This window comes from Orcinus orca, chromosome 2, assembly GCF_937001465.1.
Source record: "Orcinus orca chromosome 2, mOrcOrc1.1, whole genome shotgun sequence".
Lineage (NCBI taxonomy): Eukaryota > Metazoa > Chordata > Mammalia > Artiodactyla > Delphinidae > Orcinus > Orcinus orca.
The window spans coordinates 107,727,922-107,748,601 of NC_064560.1; the positions used below are offsets into that span (position 1 = coordinate 107,727,922).

A 20,680-nucleotide genomic window follows, 5' to 3' on the forward strand; every position below is an offset into this window, starting at 1 on the left:
CTGCGCCACCGGGGAAGCCCTTTTCCATTTTTTTCTACAGTGATGTGCATTGCTTTTGAAATAAGGTTGGGGGGGCAATAAAACTTATTTTTGCTAGCCAGGAGAAAAAAAATAGGAAAATCCCCCTCTTTCAAGGCTGTCTCCCAGCATCTTGTTCTGCCAGATGGATACGAAGCCAGCTCAGACCCCGCTGTCCAGCTTGCCTAGAGCCCCGTGGAGGTCACCTTGGCTCTGGGCAGAAGCTTCCTTGGTGCCAATATCCACCTTGAAACAAGTTATTAAAAATGGGGCTATCCTGGCCAAGATCTCATTCCAAAGTACCAAGGGCCACTTCAGCCCAGAAAAACAGCAGTTCCAGGACCCTGTGGGTTTTCAAAGTAGAACCACAGCCCTGGTTTGTGAGAGGAACCTCCCTCCCTCCCTTCTCCCGGCTGTCTGCCGAAGGTTGCAGACAGCTCCCTTTCCATCCCACAAGAGAAGACAGGCAGATGAGTCATAGCACTGGCTTGGATCAAAGGAGTATTATTGTGTTAGCAGAAATGGATCTATTTTATGATCTGTTTCTTGACGCCTTACAAATAAACATGCTTTTCCCACCAGACAGACAAGTTCCTTAAAAAGCTACCGATTTCATTAGCTGAAGCTAAGAAATGACCAATAAGAGTTAGAAATTTTTGTGTCTGAAGAGTAGCCAAGCTGAAAAGACGTAGTGGAAACACTGAGGAAAGCAGTTTATAACCCTCAGACCCTAGATTCAAGTCTGCAAAGCAATGCCATTCTTCTAAAAATACACAGAGGAACTACAGAAGTCCTTTCCTCTTTTCTAAGAGCTTTCTCTTTCTTTCTTTCTTTTAAAGAAATATACTAGGATTGGTTTGTAAAGGAGATTCACCACTTCAGATTTCACTGTTTTCATGGGGGTGACGGCCGTGGGATACTATTTTAAGGACTTCCTTCTCTTATACAGATTTTTCCACACTGGGAGGACAGATAAGGTATGTTCCACTAATGTTCTTCATTAAACACACATGCGTGCCAGCAGTCATTTCCCTTTGTCTTGCTATCCCATGACAACAGATTGAATATCATAGGAAATTGGAATGGAGATCTTATTTAGTTTGGATGTCTCTTCTCCATTGTTTAATTCCACATTCAATTTTTCATTCTATGTCTGCCTCCTTTTGCAGAAATATTCTATGACTGAACACAGGGACAGATAAATGAATAGGTGTTGTTTATTAAAGACTCACCTCATAGACTTTTCAGGAGCACTGTGACTAGCCCTCCCCCTCCCTCTGCCCACAGAATTTTATCTCTGGTCTAAAGTGTACTTCGTACTCAGTAAAGATCTGATGACTGATGGACATATCTGTATTGTGAACTGCACTCCCAGTACTTTGTTTACTGTTGATCAAGTTCCAGTAGTGAGCTTCCCTGTTTTCTCTGGGATACACAGATGTCTCAGTGGTATTTCTGTCTTCAACCCAGACCACTTGTCCATTAAAACAAACACACAAACAAACAAAAACAAAAACGCGTCCATCAAGTGCCAGGAAAGGAGGTCTAAGCGAACAGAGAAAGTTTCACATTTCCTGTTGTTGAACCTAGGCAACAACTTCTTAGAGGAAGCTGGATGACTTTTCAATCCAATACGCTCTGTTCTCTGACGCTATCATCGTTGTTTTTCCTCAAGACTACAAAGCTATGATGCCAAACTTTTAAAATGATCCCAGCTATTTGTTTTTTGAGTGTCAACTTTTATCCAAATGTTGCTGCTACTTTTTTCTTTTCACTTAAATATGTGCTTTTAAAATATTTTGTTTTTCTAAATGGGACCCATTAGCTCTAAGAATAAATTCTTTCCATTTATCAAACATCAACTGTGTGCCAGGCATTGGGTACTAAATTCCACACTCATTATTTCATTCACTTCCTTACAACCACCCTATGAAGGAGATGCCATCACCTGAGGAAACTGAGGGAGGTCAAGCCATTTGTCCAAGATCACACTTCTAGCGTGGGGTTCTTCTGACCCTTCCAATCCATCCAACTTTTACCAGCTAAAGTCCATGAGTTTGGCCATCCAAAAAACGTTTTCTGAGAACACAAAGGAGAGCTGTATGTGCACTCTGAGAAACCCATACCTTCACCAAAGGAGGTAGACTTCAGGGAGCCAAGAGGCCAAACACACTTGTGACACTATACCGTAGCGGTCAGTAGCAGGTCCGCACATCAGACCAGATTTCAAGGCCCAACTCACCCACATACTGGACCTGAGACCACAGGAAAGTTATCTACCCTGAGACTCAGCTTCCACATCTCAAAATGGAGATAACAATATAGGTTAAATTCTACGAAACTGCCAACTTTCAACCATTTTTGACCTCCAAAAAAGCATTTTCAAATCATTCGACGTAAATTCCTCACTAGGTCGTTCTAGAGATTAAATGGGTGCACACAGGAAACAATAAACGGCGCTTTTTGGTAGACTTTTCTCCTCCCAATTTCATTTTGCGCAGGTCAACAAAGTGTGTTTGTATTCTCTGCCCACAATTTGTATGTTGAGAAGCCAGGCTAAGGTTATGTAAGTGTTGCAGCTGATAATTCAGGGAGAAAATAAGACTGCGTGGATAATCACGAATTAACAACAAAGGATCCCCTCAGGCCTTACTGCTCCGTGCATTTCCCCCCTAGTTTAGTCTCTTAATTACTAAATAAATATACAGCCGCTTCTCTCTCTCTCTTTTTTTAGAAAGTGGAAGGAGGGGATATTGAGAAAGATTAGCACTCTGTGTTAAAGACAAACTAAAGGTTTTAAAATCCGTTCTTGCCCCTGAGTCGGGGCCGGGAAGTGGCCTGGCTCCTTGACTGGCAGCAGGGCGGTCCTGCCTGGGACGCCCGCGAGGGCTCCCCGTCCTGGAACCCGCCCCACAGCGGCTTGCCCAACCTGCCCGCCCCCGCCCGCGCCGGGAGAAGAACCACCAGCGTCAGCGTTGCCTCCGCGCGTCGTTTACTTCCTCGCTAAGTGCCAGGCCCTGCTCTCGGCCCCTCAAACGCATAATTTATATACTCCCCTCACAACCTCCCGGACAAAAGGGAACTCTGATTGTCTCCATTTTCCAGGTGAGGAAACGGGCACAGAGAAGTTAAGTCACTCGGCCAAGGTCTCCGAACTGTGGAGTTAGACTCGAACCCGGGCAGCCCCAGCACGCCCACTCTAAACCTCCCCTTTTCCTACTTGGGTAGAGGCGCTTTTTCACCTAAAACTTCTCCAAACTTGGCCACTTCCAAGGGAAGGGGCTCAGCCTCGCCGGCTCGCACGACCTCTCCCGGCTCCACAAGTTCAGGACTCCGGGCGCCCGATGGGGGCGCGGGTGGAGGAGCGGCACCGCCCCCCGGGTATTTAACCCCAGGCTGGAGCGCGCGGGGCGCCGGACGCTCCTGTTCCTCCCCACTAGCGCCTCCCCGCCCTCCTCCCCGCGCTCTCCCGGCGCACCCCACCCTCCGCCCCGCGCTCGCCTGGCAAGCAGGCACCGGCCGGCGGGCTCGGGGAGCGGGGAACGGGGCGCGGGCGGCGCTAGCCTCTGCCGAGCGGCCCCCCGGCCGCGGCCGCAGCGCACTGCCCGGCCGGAGTGCGACGCGGCAGCCCGAGTCCGGACGCCGGCCGGTCCCCTGCGCTCCGCGGACGGGCGGGGGTCTGTGGACGCCCGGCCGGCAGCATGGATTCGGATTCCGGCGAGCAGAGCGAGGGCGAGCCCGGGACCGCCGCAGGTACGAGGGGTCGCAGCAGCCCAGCCGGGAAGGCTGGGGCAGACAGGAGGGGAGGCCGGGGCGGGAAATCGCGAGTATTTCTCGGAGCGGCCAGGCGGGAGGCCGATCCCCAGCAGCCCGATCCTTTCCGGGCCGGGACTGGGATGGCTCTGCGCTGTGAGTTTGCTTTGGGGCTTTCTCCCCATTGCACTCGGGCGCTGGAGGGAGAGTAGGTGCATTTGCGGGTGGCTCTCGGCGCTGCGGGACTCCGGCAGCGGGCTCCGGTCGCCGGGCTGCTGGCGGTGGGGCAGGGTTCGGGTATTCCGCGTCCTGTAGTTTGCTGCAGCGAGGGTTGCTGCATATCTGCTTTTGGAAATAACTTTCCGAGCGCCGGCCGGCTCCTCGAACCCCGGGCCCCAGGGACGCTGCGGAACAGGTGACCCGCTCCGAGGGCGTGACACGACGCTCTGGGAAGGAAAGGCCCCCGCGGGTGGGCGGGCAGGAGTCAAACCACAGCTCGTGGTTGCGGTTCCCGAAGCTGCTAGATGAGCCGATGCAGAAGCGTTGGCCCATCGCTGCCCTGCATGCGCGGAGGAGGTCCCCACGAAGGGTCCGGGAAGACAGACGCGGCGGCGGCGCGCGGGGTCCCGGCTTCGCCTTTAAGGGACGCCGCCAGCTTTTCACAATCGATAGTTATCGAAGCGACGGGTGGACGCTTACTTAGGAAATAATGAATGTCCTCCCCCTCCTCTCCCTGATACTGAGCAACAGGAGGAAGCCACCCACAGCCTTGGGTCGACTTAACCGCGGGCTCTGCCCCCCTCCACCAGCCCGCTCTGCCCGCCTCCTGCAGGTCCACGGCCGGGAGACCTATGGCCCTCCCACGTGACCGTGGCTCCCCACGCCCTCGTGGCCCTGCAGGCTAGCCCTGGCCAGCAGACCTGTGACCTGAGAGCTGGAACCCTCCTGGTACAGGCCTGAGGGCCCGGACTAGTCCCCAGTCTTCCCAGTGTCAGGCCAGTGTCCTGAGGGTGGGGACCGGGTGACCGGAGGCACCGTCAGCCCAGGTGTGGGTGTAGGAAGGCAGGCTCAGGAACCAGGTGGGACAGCGCCAGGAGCTGTACCAAGGGCCCTACGTATACTATTCTCCTTTATCTTCACAGCACCTAGCCAGGTGGTTGTTATCTCCATTTTACAAAGATTCAGAAAGGCTAAGTGGCTTACCCACGAATCAGAGCCAGGGAGTAGCCAAGGGCGGAGTGACTCCCTTTATACTGCATCATACCCCTCAGCCTCTCACAGGGTGGCTGTGGTCAACACCTACAGTTGGGTGGGAAGAGATGAGGATGGAGGAAAAGAAAGATGGCATCGTCAAGATGCCCGTGTGTGAGGATGCCTGTGTGTGTGCAAGGGCCACCTGCTTTGTGTAGGTATGTGTGGACATAAGTAATAAACATGAGCCCTTCTCGAACCTGTATGTTCCTGTGACTGTGAAGCACCAAGATCTTGTTTCACAGGTGGCTTGTGGATCTCTTCACATCATTTAAAAGTTCCAGTGGGTGTTTTGTGTCTATCTAAGTATATCTCTAGAGCTCAAAAGGAGGGGGAGTGAGTACATTGACACTGACACTTTACTCTCTCAAAATCGGAGGAACTAACATGCTCTCCCTACTCTCACCCTCAGATCTTTCATGCCAGTTGATGGAGAAGGGGAGGAGGAGGCTTTGAGAAAGAGGAGGGGAGGGGAAGGGGGGGGGCAGGAGACACTCAGAAGAGTTGGTACTTGGATGAAAGGGGAGGGAAGGAGTTCTTAACAGTCCAGTTGCTTCTCCCCACAGCCTGCCCAGCAAGGAGTATCCCAGGGTGTTCATGTGTGTTTGTGTCAGAAGACCTCTGCACAACTAACAGCAGTTGTGACTACTGAGGTCAGATGGGTCTGATGAAGAATAGGGCAGTCAGCTCTCTGAGCTGTCACCATTTGTTTGTGCCTTACTGTTTTCTGCAGTCCTTTCTTCTTCCTCTCTGTGCTTGAATCTCAAGTTGAACATTTATTTGAATGTCACAAGCCATTCTGCTAAATGGCATTCAGTCTCCCTCATTATTTTCAGTCTTAAAGTATTCTTCGTGACAAAGCTTCAAAACTAGTTGCTAATTCATCGCCTTGCTATGGCTGCATCCTATCAAATGGAAACTCCTGTTGCAGCTTCAGATACTGGTTAAATTATCCATAGGAGTTGACCATTGTCCCTGTAAGTAACATGACATTCATCTGTGGACCTGTATCTGTGCAAGCTGGATGGGTTTATAACTGAGAAGCACAGCAGAGGAAGTGGGATCTCTCGGAGTATTAATGTGTGTGTCTGTGTGTACCTACCTCACAGGGAGATAAGATGAAGGGCTGCTTCCTCCTCAGTGCCCTCCCCTTCCTGAACTTATGAAAAAGCCCTGCCATAAGACAGACCTTATTAAGGTCCTGAGCCTGGACTCTGGAATCAGAAAGACTCAGGTCTCAATCTCTACCTGACGGGCAAGTTACTTAACATCTCTAAACCTCAGTTTCCCCCTCTGTAAAATGGGGAAACAATAGTACAAGCCGGGGGGGGGGGAATGTGAGGATTAAATAACACATGAAAAGTGTTCCTCCTGGTAATCATTCAGTAAATGGCAGCTGCTATTTTTATCACCTGATTGGATTCTGTTGTAAGAACACTGCTAAATAATGTACCCCAGAGCTTTGTAAAATGTAAATCACTAGGCATGTGTGAAAAAATTAGTATTATTGTCGTTATTATCACATTAATGTAACTGCCTAAGGAGATTTGTTTTGAATTTTATCCTTTTCACTCTCTCATTCCCCACCCGCCCCCCTTTGTTTGGGGGAAGTTATTTTTAAGGTACGTCTTCTCATGCACATCATCTTCCAGCTGAAGTCATAAAGATGGGAACTTTCAAAACTACTGCTTTCACCATCCTTTTCTTTCAGCTCTAGAGAAACTTGCACAAAGTAGAGAAGGTGGCCTTACCCAGTCCACCTGATAACCTGGAGATTAGCCACTTTCATGCCACTTCCAATAGAAGAAGAGGCGTTAATTGCCCCCCACACACTGGTGCACCTTTTCCCTTCAAGGTAACAGGAGAAACAGGAGGTACTCACCATTCTCCTCTCCATTTTTGCCCATGTCGTAGCCTTCCCAGTCAAAAATTGGCAGAGTGAGGAAATCTCTGAGCACCACCTACTCTTTACTGTACCCCTTTCAAGAGACTTTTCCAAAGAGCTCCCCAGTATCTGCTGTGCAGCTCTCTCATCAAGCAATACCCTGCATAGGAAGTAAAGGGGGTGTGTATGGATGAGATTTGTCTTAATCTGCATTTTCTGTTTTTCAGGAAGCACAGGATGGTGCTTCTAAGTCATTCTGCTGCCTGCAGCTCTCCTCTGCCTTTCTGTCATTTCATGGTTCTTTCTATGATAAGGAAAGAGACAGGGTTTATGGAACACTGGATTCTTTCCAGAGACCCAACTTGGCAGTCTCTCCTTTGACAAACCCACCATCCATCTCTCAGAAATCCTAGAGCTTGGTGTATTAACTCGGCAATGATTTGAGTCTTTCCTAGGAAATAACAAGCGAGTAAACATTAGCAGTGTCAGCTTTTTCCCTTTCTGACTTATAAGACAGAGATAGTCTACCCAGCTCAAGAGGACAAGCTCCTTCCACCCAGAGCTAGGTGGTCTGGGGCAGTCAAGCTGATGGAGCATCCCTGTGGCTGGGTAGGTGCTACAGAAAAGCATTTCTGTGTGATGGAATCAGGATGTGGTAGGGAAACTTCAAAATAATAAAAGAAGTAGGAAAACAGCAGGCCGCTGACTTTGTCCTTCCTGTCTTTCCCATCGCCTCGGTCCTAAGCTTGGTCCTTGTGAACACAGTGGCAAGGAGTGGGTAGGATTCAATAGTTGGCCAAGAGGAGACAAGGCGTTTCAGAAGTCAGACACCATTGAGCAAAGGCACAGATAAACAGGGAGGTGACTGGAGTGGAGGACATATACTAAGGAGTACTGGGAAGTAAAGTTAGGTGAGTGTAGGGAGAGCCACTGACAACAGGGGGTCTTAATAACTAGTACCTGATGGTGCCGAAGGAGCCCCCGTTGAGCTGATAGTAGAGCAGAGACATGACCGACTGAGATCTGGGTTTTCAGAAGCCACATCAGACAGACATGAAGTGCAGGGATGGCCTAGGCTTGGAGCCTCGTGGCCACACAATCGGAGGGGATGGTAGCACTAAGCGAGGCAGAAGAGGAAGGATGCAAATGCCATTTCAGAGAAACAAACAACAGAAGTTGGTGACAGATTGTACAAAAGCAGTAAAAGGAGAGGGAGAGTGGAAGGGGACTGGCATGTTGAGTTGGGCTGAAGCAGGGAAATACAGGAGACTGGCTTCCCCACCCTGCCAGTGCTTCTTTTCTTTCCATCAGACACTTAATAGTGGTTACTTAAATTTTCTTAAAGGTGCTTTTCCCCTGTAGACAGTAAATTATGCTGGGGCATTGGTTTTGGAGGATCATGAGGTTCTGGAGTTCGTTGATTCTCATTGTTGGGTTATTCATGGAGGCTATTCAGTAACCTTTATCAACTGACAGAGTAACCTTTGACGATTGAGGGACTGGCCGACCAAGGGCAGGGACCACCTGGGGATGATGTACTACTTGGCTATTAGTCATAGTCCCAGGTCTTGTTCTTATCTGTGGACATTTTCAGGGGCCTCTGCCTCATCCACATAGTGGGCTGCTTTGAGGGTCAGGGCCTTGTCTTGTGCTTTCATGTTCCCAAGGTTTTATGGACATAATAAATGAATGAGCATCTTGAGGAGCCTCCTGAACTCTGCACTAAAAGGCCAGACAGGCAGCCAGAAACCTGTCCTATAAAGTAGAACTGCCAACGCTGTCCTTCAGTGTTTTGCTTCAGTGTTTTAAGATTTCTTGCACTGTCTGGGACTCTGTGTTGGGAAGTGCAAAGAGAGATAAGGACGTAGTCCATCCTGTCTCCAGGGCTTGGGATCAGATAGGGAGGTAGGAAGCATATACCGATGGCCACATCTTAAGCCAGTGCCAGAAGACTCTCACCCCCTTGCCCTGGGATTATACCCTGGCTGTGTCTCTGTTTATATGTTCTCTCTTGACACCATCCACTTTCCACTGTGTGCTTCACAGTTATTCCTGTACATGTCTCATCTCTTGTACTGGCCTTCGCTCCCTAAGGAGGTAAAGACTGGGTAAAGACTGGGTCTTTTGCACCTGTATCAGCACCCACAAACACCACCTGCGTGCCCTAAACACAGCGGTAGGTTGCTGGCTGGCTGGCTGGCTAGATAGATGGACGGATGTATAGATGATATTGCAGGTTGGTTCCCCAGGAAGCAGACTCTGAGATGGAGGTTAGCATGCAGTGTGTTTATTTGGGGATGCTCTTCGGATCAATACCTGGGAAAGAGAAAGGGAGGGGAGGGATGCCAGACTGGGCAGAGTGAGAAGCTGAGCTGCAATGCAGATCCAACAATAGCCTCGAGCTCTGGAGCTGGAAAACCCTTCAGAACTGAGTTGAGGGACTTCCCTGGTGGTACAGTGGTTAACACTCCACACTCCCAATGCAGGGGGCCCAGGTTTGATCCCTGGTCAGGGAACTAGATCCCACATGCTGCAACTAAAGATCCCATGTGCCGAAACTAAGACCCAGTGCAGCCAAATAAATAAATGTTAAAAAAAAAAAAAGAAAAAAGAACTGAATTGGGGTGAGGGGCCAGGCCTTTATATCCCCTGACACAATGATTAGTCATTAGATTCATGCCATCCCTGCATCTTGGGCGAAGCTGTTCCCTTCAGCTGAGGGCTGTCTGCAGACATCACTACCAGCAGCTTGTGAAGTGCTTAGTCCTTCATTCCGGAAGGGAACCTGGGCCGTACGTACATCGTACATCGTGCATTCACCACAGATGGCCTCCAAAGTTCCTCAGGGATGTTTCATGATGGATGGCAGCCCTGCATACGGGCAGAGTTCAGGGGATAGTTGTTGAGCTATAAACATTATCTAGACCTCATTAGGGCAATTTAGATAGCCAGATGGAATTAGCCATTTTAGACCTCACAGATCCAACAGATATTGGCTGATCCTCTGTTTTGTGTTCAGTGTGTGGAGGTGCTATGGTAGTACACCGAAATGGAATTAGATGTGGCCCCGCCCTCAAGAGGCTTGCAGCCAAAGGGAGAGAAAACACCCACCCAAAAGGAATCTGCAAGACTGGGCGGCATCAGCAATAAACAGTGTCGGTTTTGGAGCACGGGGCATCGTGGCTTGGGGTTCTGGTGGGGAGGCTTCATGGAGGAGATGGGCCTTGAGGATAGCCTGGAAGGAGTGAAGGATTTAGATGGGGGAGAAGAGCAAGGAGGTGGCAAGGACAGGAGCCTGTGAGAAGCATGGCCTGGAGCAGTGGGGCCCCCTTAGAGGGCTAAAAGGGAGGAGAGGGCGGACCTGCTCAAAACATAACACTGGATGTTGCAGTGATTGTGGCCAGCATGTAAGTTTCTGGGAGCTGGAGACAGAATGTGTGTGTAAATGTAAAGCTCTATTTCCTACTTTATTTTTCTCTAAAAACACGGCGCCTGCTGTTTTATTTCTCATCAAAACCAAATCATAGTCACACTTCCCATTAGCACTTTTCTCTAACTGGTTCATTGTCCTACAGAGTTACCATTGGCTCCCATTTGAATTCACATGTAAATCTCTTTAAAGACACTATATACATAATTTTGTTTTGTTTTTCAGTCACTTGGCTTCCAACTCTTTCTGTAAAATGCCTGTGTAGGTGGGTGTTTGGGCTGTATTCTGTACAAGTATAGAAATAAAGGATAGAGAAGAAGAATATAAAAAATAAGTTTCCTGTGATACCTCAATCCAAGAAAACATATGAGAGTGAGTACCTTTTCCCCAACATATATTAAGACATGCCCCCAAAATATATTATTTTTTTATACATCAGACATGCTCTTTTTAGGCAACTGCATAACACAAATTCTGAAACTGCTTTAGAACAATCTTCACGTTCATATTGGGTTTCCTAAACATCATTGCCTGGGAATAAATTTGAGCCTGTTCATGGAAAATCTAGTGTGCAGACTATAAACATGGAAGGCTTGGCAGCACAGAAAGTGCTAGACACACCCTAATAGAAACCAGTATTTTGTAATTCAGTTCTCCAGAAAAAAAAAGGAGACACTTTGGTGGTATCCAAATACTGGTTTAAACAGTTGAAAAACCACAGCAGCAGCCACTAGCTTCTAGGTTGTCTTCTGGAAAGTAAAATATGCTTTCCGGGAAACTATTCTAGCCCCGAAAGGAAACATTTTGGTGATGCGTAGCTTCATGGAGACTCCTAGTTGATATCTGTATGGTAGAGGCATCCAGTTTCATGTGCAGGAGGAAATTCTGTAAAAGGTTGTTCTGGTGAGCACACATGTCCTGCATCCCTGATTTGGGGCCTGGGAGTTATGCTGGGAAGGTAAACAGATTTTCAGTGAATAATATGGGAGGGAAGTGATGGGGGCTGTCTGCTGGCCTCTGCAGCAGCTTTCCTACCACGTTTGAGTCTGGTTCCTTGGAGTAACGTTAAGAAAGTCAGGGAGAGAAGGCTGGGGTTCAGGTTACAGGGTAGAGAAACTAGGTTTAAGAAGTTGTGCATATATCAAACAAGATGAGAAATTGTGAGGATAGTCTTTACCAGCCAGAGTCCAGCCCCAGAGGGCTAGTACTGAATGTAAAATAATAATGATGTTTTGAATTTTTATTTAATTTTCTATTAATTAAGCACATACAATGTATTTCAGACTGGGTTAATTGTTTATATGGTATTTAAGCCTTCTATAGGCCTTCTGGGCTAGGTACTATAAATAACCCCATTTTATAGACCAGGAAACTGAGGCACAGAGAGATTAAGTAATTTGCTCAGGGATGTGCAGCTTCTCAGTGGATATGAAGCCAGTCTAACTAACTCCAAAAACAGTGCTCTTTACCAGGTAGACTATGTAGTTAGATCGATGGATGCCACCAGGTTCCTTTACATCCCCCACCAGCTCCCACAGGGCCCTCAGACCATTAAGTTCCTTCATTAGCCTCCTTCTGGTAGGTTAGGACATTATATCTCCAGGAAGCCCTGCTTTAAGCTGCAGACGTTGCCTGCAATGGCCCAATAACACATGGGCAAGGATGGGCTGTCACAGGCTCCAGAACAGGGGCTGGTGAGGGTTGGTTTGGGAGGGAAGATGAGGGGAGCAGCACAAAGCAGCTGTCAGAGAGAGAAGGTCCTGGGAGGACCCTGCAGCCACGTTCATGTCTAGGGTCCTGGGAACCTGATGGGTGGTGAATGTGGCAAACCACAAGAGGAGAGAAGGGTTGAGAAGCAGAGTCAAGAGAGGTGCAAAGACAAACAAATGTTCCCTCTATCAGAGTGTACTTGGGTTGAGTCCTAAAGTACTTTTTCCACTCCAGCATTTAGAATCATTCCAGATACAGAATCCCTAGGACAGGGTGACCAGTTGGATTCAAGGGCAAGAGAAAACTCGAAGATGAGACTGTAGTGCAATGAAGAGAACTTGAGATTCTGAGCTGGACAACTGGGGTTTGAGTTTTTAGTGGTGTCTCTTACGTATTGTTTTTTAGTAACATTTATTTTCCACAAAAGGAATGCAAGCTCATGGTAGAATATGTGAAAATAGTACAAAGAGGAAAATCAGATTGAGCCCTAAGAATAGATGTGCTTTTCCAGAAGAATGTCGTCCAAAAGCAATCCTGAAAAGATGCAAGAGACCTTTATTTGGGGAAGAAGGGGTTTTGTAAGAAAACAAGAGTCCCCCTTCTGAAATATTTACTTGGGGACACTAAGAACATTGGCTACACTGCCAGGCAGCATCAGAACCAGAATTGGAGCCCACACACTCTGGCTCCTCTATCGTTCCCCCAAAACATATATAATTTTTTAAAAGGATCGGAGTTATTCTGGGTGTTGGGATATCTAAGGGACCCCTGCTATGTTTCCTTCTGACACCTTCCACTGTGTTCTTGACACCCCTCCCCCCTTTTCCTCTCCTGAGCTTTCTCCCTCCCAGCACAGCTGCCCAGAGGTCAGACACTACAGGCCCACACCAGGCCCTTCCCGGGTACCCAGCCCACTTTCCAGGTCAGGAGAGCCCTACACGGAGCCCTCAGAAGATTCTTACATTTTTTTAATACCCAAGAGGAATTTGGCAGGTTTTACAGATGCACAGTGACAATTGCAAAGGTTAGTTTACTTTAATAGCTTCCAGCTTCAGAAATAGATTTATTGGCCTCTAGTTCTCCAATTATGTTTTTAATCTTTGTTTAAATTGATTTTTCATTTTGTAAGGAAAGAGGGAAATTTGTTCATCTGTGTTAGCCTCTCTCACCCTTAATGTTTAATTCAGTGATTCAATCTCAGTCACATGAAGCAGGCAGAGCTAAGTTAATACAGAGTCAACTTTTAGCGAGCCCAGAACAGTATCTGATGGGAATTAAACCTGAATTTTCTTGACTTTTTTTTTCCTTTTGATTTCTCTGACTTTGTATAATCCTGGTTTCCCTGCACGCCTCCTCAATTGCTCCTTCTGCATCCCTCATTAATATCTTTTTCCTACCTGTGTCTCCTAAGGCTGAGCTCTCGGCCTTGTTCTTTTCTAACAATACACTTTCATTTGGAAAAGACCACCCGTTTTTCCAGCGTGAACCTAAGATTCCCAAAGCTGTGGTCTAATCCGTTCCTCTCTCCAGAGCAAGAATCCTGCCTTTCAAAGTCGTCTGGACCTCATCTTCTGACTGTCCAAGAGACATGTGAACTCAGCACAGCTACACCCGGACTGTTAACTTTCCATCACTTTCTCTCAACAACTCTGGTGGCCTCACCAGCTGCCAAGTCATTCAGAGTTAAATTGTGAAGTCATAAGAACGATGAAATATCCTACACACATGATTTCATAGCAAAACCAGGACATGGAGAAAGCAGGTATTATTTACAGTTTACAGATAAAGAAACAGATGCACAGAGATTACCCCAAATCACAAAGTAAGTGGTAGATTTTCATTATTTAAAGCTGCTCCCCCCAAAGGGGGAGCAGAAACAAATCTAAATATCCAACCTAAACATATAGGTAAATATTCAATTAAATAGTTATTGAATTACTAAATACATAATGACATTTCCACACAGAGGAATATTACTCAGCTGCTAAGAAAACTTAATTTGAAAAACATGTTATAGGTGTTTGCATTATAATGTATGAAGAAAGCTTGATAAAATATATATACATGTATATTTATTTATTCATGCATATATGCCCACATACCTATATATACATACACCCCTTTTTTAAAGATTTTATTGAAGTATAATTGATTTACAGTGTTGTGTTTAATTTCTGCTGTACAGCTAAGTGACTCAGTTAAACATATATATATTCTTTTTCATCCTTTTCCATTATGGTTTATCACAGGATATTGAACATAGTTCCGTGTGCTATACAGTAGGACCTTGTTGTTTATCCATCCTATATATAATAGTTTACATCTGCTAATCCCAAACTCCCAATCCATCCCTCTCCCCACTCCCCCAGCAACCACACATCTGTTCTCTATGTTTGTGAGTCTGTTTTTGTTTCATAGATCAGACACCCCTTTTTTATAGAGAGAAGGGGAGGAAAATCTCTCCCTCACATTCACATACATGCATTTCTTTTTAATGCTGGAACAGAATTAACCATTCTATATGATGAGTTTATAGGCAATTTTAATTTCCTTCTTTGTGCTTTCCTTCCAGATTTTTTCTCAATGAGTATGTATAACTTTCAGCAGGTTATTATTTTAAAAACAACCACCGAATGAGATTCAGTGGACTTATCCGTCCTCTGTGATCCACTTTCCCATAAGGCCAGGCCTCAGTGGGTCCTTCCTGCCTGCCCACTGGTGGGGGTGTGATTCCAGGCTTCTCTCTTCAGCCTTCTTCCTACCCACCCATTGCCCTGGCTTCAGCTCTGCAGCCTCTCTCCCCCTCATCACACCCTCCCCTCTGAGCCCACCTGGCCTGGGCCCTCACACCAGGTAGAGGAAGTATAAATAGTCAAGGTGGATGATGAGCTCATAGGTTTGAAGCCAAGGGCACCAGAGCCTCACCAGCCAAACAGACCTGCTGGGTGAGCTTGCTGACGCCGCCATTTTGGCTCTAGACTGTGGCCTTACTGTTGCTCACTGACCAGCAGTGTGTGTAGCTGGCATCCCTGACGCTCACTCCCTCCCTGACTCCCATCCCAAACATGAATGACTTTCACTTTCCACTTGTTCATCTACACATTGATTTTGTGTCTTTATTACTTTTACAATTAAAAAAAAAGAGGGGGGCATTTAAAATTCTGTTATAACAGGATTATTTACTTTTAGTAGGTATTGGTCTGCCACCCCCAAGTTTGGTCTTTCCCAAAAAACTCATTATTGAAAAGTTATATGAGGGAATTCCCTGGTGGTCCAGTGGTAAAGAATCGCCTTCCAATGCAGGGGATGGGGTTTCAATCCCTGGTCAGGGAACTAAGATCCCACATGCCGCGGGGCACCTAAGCCCACATGCCACAACTACTGAGCTCACACCCCTCAACTAGAGAGCCCACATGCTGCAAACTACAGAGCCCATGCGCTCTGGAGCCCATGCGCCACAACTACAGAGCCCATGTGCTACAACTAGAGAAAAGAAAAAACCCGCACGCCACAACCAGAGAGGAGCCCGTGCACCTTAACGAAGAACCCGCACACCGTAACAAAGAGCCCGCACATTGCAACGAAAGATCCCACGGGCCTCAATGAAGATCCTGCATGCCACAACTAAGACCTGATGCAGCCATAAATAAATAAATAAAATTCCTTTAAAAAAAAAAAAGCTATATGATAATATTATATGTATCTATTTCTGAAGGAATTAGACAGAAATGTATTGAGGTCTTGTAATAACCTATAATGGAAAAGAATCTGAAAAAGAATATCTGTAACTGAATCACTTTGCTGTACACCTGAAACTAACACAACATGGTAAATTAACTATACTTCAATTTTAAAAAAAGAAAATGTATTGAGGATTTCTTGTGCATCTTGGAGCTGAAGATAAGAGATATCATGGTCCCGGTATTCCTCACTGCCTCCCTGTCTCCACCTTATTTTACTCTAGTCCATCAAATAGGGGTAGCCCAGTCAGGAAGCTTGTAGAAAACAGAAGTGCTCACCCTTTAGACTCACATTTATCAGAGTTTCTAACCTAGTTTTAAATTAGCCCCAAGCACCCTTAATGATTGATTTTCCCCATCAGCCAGGATTTTGTCTATCTTTACTTTTTTTTTTTTTGCGGTACGTGGGCCTCTCACTGCTGTGGCCTCTCCATTGCGGAGCACAGGCTCCGGACGCGCAGGCTCAGCGGCCATGGCTCACGGGCCCAGCCAATCCAAGGCATGTGGGATCTTCCCGGACTGGGGCACGAACCCGTGTCCCCTGCATCGGCAGGCGGACTCTCAACCACTGCGCCACCAGGGAAGCCCTATCTTTACTTTCTTGATTTATATTATAAAATATAATTATTTTACCCCTTTTCAGATTTAAAAACATAATATATATTAACTATGCATTTTCAACCCTTCCAGAAAAGTTCTTCCTTCCATTAAAAAAAAAAAATCACTTTCTTAATCTTCAAGAGGAAAGCAGTATGAGTTTCCTTATTAAGCAGCCATATTGTCTTATTAATGGCAAGTGGGTGAATATGACCACTGTGATTTTTAAGGGAGAGATAAGAGGATGTGAGAGGCAGAATAATTGAGATAGGAGTAAATTCTTACAGAAAGCAGGTGTTTATGTCGAGAATGATGGATGGTACATCCTAAGACCAGCAGGTGTAGTAAGCACCCAGGCATTATCTCTAGAGAGTTGTCACCCAGCTTTCCCTTCACCCCAGGAGGCAAGTCAGTGATGGGCTGATGCTGATGCATGAAGAAGTCTAGTTCCAACCATCCTTGGTTTTCTTTGTTTCATTTTTGTTATTTAAAAAAAAAAAAACCTCTCCACATAAATATAGCTCTGCCATATTGTTGTAACCCAAGAGAGTGGCTGAGGTCTGAGCCAAGCCTGAAGAGGGGTGAAGGTTGGTGATCATTAGGGGCCAAGACTGTCATACAGGCAGGATGCAGGCCAGGCAAGGACTAAATGCAGCTGGTCAGGGGGTTGGGTCATGTGGCAGGGAAGCCAGAGGGGCAAGGGGCTGTAGGCCAGGCCCATGCTCTTGAGGGTCACTTGGCCTGCAGCAGGTCTGCCAGTCACAGCTGCCCCGGCCTTCTTGGGCCTCTCCACCCGGATAGTAGCCCCTTTTAATATTAAAGAGTACAAAACTTTGAGAAAAGCTGGCTTCCAGCAGGGGCCCTCTGACCTCTGACCTCCACCCCAGGAGCAAGTCCTTCTCCTGACTTCCCTTCCAGCCCGTCTCCCTGGCCCCAGATCTCCCTGCCTCATCCTTGGTGCCTCCCTTCCCTGCAGCCCCTCGCACCCAGGTGCTCCTCTCCATTTCCTCTGCCTTGGTCCCCCCACCCATCGCACGAGCCCTCCTGGGTGCTAGAGGGACTAAGGCAGTGGAAACTTGGAGATGGAGAAGTATGGCTTGTGAGTGGAGACTTGTCATGAAGCGAAGATCTTTAAGCTTCCAGAGAGAAAAACCAGGCCCTTAACGCACTAGTTTTCCAAATAGCAACACCGAGGGCTAAACAACAATGGTGCAGTGTCTTTGAATTCTCAAAGTGAATGACTGGTGATGTAGAGTCCTGAACCCAGTCAAACCATCAGTCAAGTGTGTGGCTAGACTACAGCAGCAGTCCCCAACATTTTGGCATCAGGGACCGGTTTTGTGGAAGACAATTTTTCCACGGACCTGGTGGGGGTCGGGGGGAGGATGGTTTCGGGATGATTCAAGCGCATTACATTTATTGTGCACTTTATTTCTATTATTATTACCTTGTAATATATAATGAAATAATTATACAACTCACCATAATGCAGAATCAGTGGGAGCCCTGAGCTTGTTTTCACTTGCCACTCACTGATAGGGTTTTGGGGTTTTTTTTAAACATCTTTATTGGAGTATAATTGCTTTACAATGTTGTGTTAGTTTCTGCTGTATAACAAAATGAATCAGCTATATGCATATGTACATCCCCATATCGCCTCCCCCTTGCATCTCCCTCCCACCCTCCTTATCCCACCCCTCTAGGTGGTCTCAGAGCACTGAGCTGATCTCCCTGTGCCATGCAGCTACTTCCCACTAGCTCACTGATAGGGTTTTGCTGTGAGCCTGCAAGCAATTGATTTATTATGGTCTCTGTGCAGTCAGACCTCTCTGCTAATGATAATCTGTATTTGCAGCTGCTCCCCAGCCCTAGCATCACTGCCTCAGCTCCACCTCAGATCATCAGGCATTAGATTCTCCTAAGGAGCACACAACCTAGATCCTTCACACCCATAGTTCACAGTAGGGTTCGCGGTCCTATGAGAATCTAATGCCACCGCTGATCTGACAGAAGGCGGAGCTCAGGCGATAATGCGAGCGATGGGGAGCGGCTGTAAATACAGATGAAGCTTCGCTCACTCGCCTGCCGCTCACTTCCTGGTGTGCGGCCTGGTTCCTAACAGACCATGGACTGGTACCAGGGGATTAGGGACCCCTGGACTAAAGTCATTGTATGATAAGTTAGATCTCAAAAAAATTACCTTACCGTGTTCCCTTCCTCAGGGAGCTGCCAGGTCAGGAGTCAGCCAACTGAGGCTCCCAGGCCCAGTCAAGCCTGTTCCCTGCTTTTGTATGTCCAACAAGCTAAAAGCATTTTTACTTTTTTTAATGGTTACATTATAAATGGTTTTATAGGTACCTTTTGATACTTTGGGCCCTTTATTCTCTAGCCCTTTAAGGTAGTTTGCTGATGCCTGTGCTGGACAAAGTGTTCCACTGAAATGGAGAGCAAGTTAAGAAAGAGGAAGCCATAAGACCCAAGAAGCAGGAGATGGACACAGGAGAGAAGGGATGAAGGAGGAAGGGAGAACCAGGCTGAGAGCCTGGAGCAGGCTTAGAGGGAAATGCACCCAGATTTGCACCAGAGCACAAAGCGCTCCCAGAAGAGTCTCCAAAAAAGAAGACTGAAGTGGTAGATTAGTTGATGTGTTCGAACCTTTTGAGAAGAACCTTATATTCTGCTAAGAATTTTGAGAGTGAATTAGATAGAAAACTAATCAAAAGAAAAACAAGGCAGTGCTTAACGCCTGGGAGAACAAGATGAATAAGAAAGCAAATGCAGTCATGGAAGTTATAGAACATACATGACTCAGCTATGAATGGCATCTCAATCCCAGTAATGTAATCACTGAAGTTTGATTTAACCGAATATTGAAATAGAATCAAATCAGAAGGTGGAAGGAGAAATGAATGGAGAAGAGAGCTAAATTCTCACCTTCCTTAATAGGAAGTTAAAAGCAAATAAAATCAAGAACTAACAGTATAAGCATGTAATTTAAATATGTAGAGGTAATTATTAGTTGCAACAGCTAAAATAATTTAAAGTGTTTTGCCTCCAAAGAGCCAGCATCAGAAGTGGGCCAGAGGATGCTGCATTTTGTTATAAGCCTTATAGAATGGTTTGACTTTTTAAATAATGTACCTTTTTAAATAATGTAATATTACTTTGAAAATAAGTTTTTAAAAATAAAATGAAAAAGAAAAGTGACTGGTCAGCCCAGGGCGACCATGCCCAGGTGGGGAAGGGGCACAGTGGGGCAACCTCAGGCCCCTGAGTGGAGGAAGTAGGCGTCAGTGTCCCGAGGCCCCGCCAGCTCCAGTTATCATTATTTTTCCTGACATGAGTGTGAGTGCATTTCAATAAAATGTCAAGACTGTTAGCCATTCGTTCATGCAACAGTCTCTATGTTTCAATACCTGGCTAAAGTTGCAGCAATGAATAAATCATGATTCCTGCCCTCAAGGAGTTCACAGACTGGTGAGATATAAAGTCACTCATCCAGCCAATGGATGATTGCTCTCCATGGTGATAAGAATATACCAGAGGGAAAGGTGGTTGCAGAGAAAAGTCCCTCAGAGGTCAGAAGTCCTTCAAGGGAGCCCTGGAGGGTGAGGGGGGAGCCGATGTCCAAGCACAGGGGAACAGAATATGCACAGGTGCAGAGGGGACCCAGGCATAACAGAGCAGGACAGGTGACACCTATGTGTGGCCTGAAGTCAGAAGCTCAGAGTTTGTAGAGGATGAAGCTGGAGAGATGAACAGAAGATAGATTATCAGCTCAGCAACCAGCATGCCATGCTCAAGTGTCTGGACTTTGTCTTCAAGGTCATGGGAAGCCAGTCAGTGTTCTCTCTGGTGGAGTAGCATCATCAAAGCCAGTTCTCATCCCAGTGTGGAAATTAGAATGGAAGCTGCAGTAGAGAGGTAAGTGAGGAGATGGACAATCATTCAGGTGAGAAATGATGAGGGTCAGTACTAAGGTGGTATCAGTGAGACAGAGAAAGGCGGATACAATTGAAGATGTGAAGGAGGCTGAATTGACAGTCTGATGCCCCATTAGATGTGGGAGGTGAGAGAGAAAGAAGGCAAAGATGGCCCCCAGGTTCTTGTCCAGACACTGGGCAGGTGGCAGGGCCACATATAATACAAGGAGGAGGGTGCAGGGGGAGTGGGAGAAAGGGGATGAGGGAAGTTTTGAGCATGTGGAGGGTGAGAGGTCTGTGGGAATCTAGGTGGAGAGGTCTGGCAAGCAGTAACCTGTGGGGGTGGGCAAGCGGTGACATCTCACACTCAGGG

At 46.9% G+C, this 20,680-nt stretch overlaps 1 protein-coding gene across 1 annotated transcript in view; it reads left to right on the top strand.

Annotated features, from left to right (window-relative positions):
• Positions 1–3,570: 3,570 nt before the first annotated feature.
• The window catches only part of TNFAIP8L3 (TNF alpha induced protein 8 like 3), a 39,764-nt gene continuing 22,654 nt past the window's right edge, over positions 3,571–20,680 (top strand). The window contains exon 1 of the mRNA XM_004281276.3: positions 3,571–3,771. Coding sequence (XP_004281324.1) covers positions 3,720–3,771 — 52 coding nt within the window. The 5' untranslated portion in view covers positions 3,571–3,719. The remainder of the gene's footprint in view (positions 3,772–20,680) is intronic.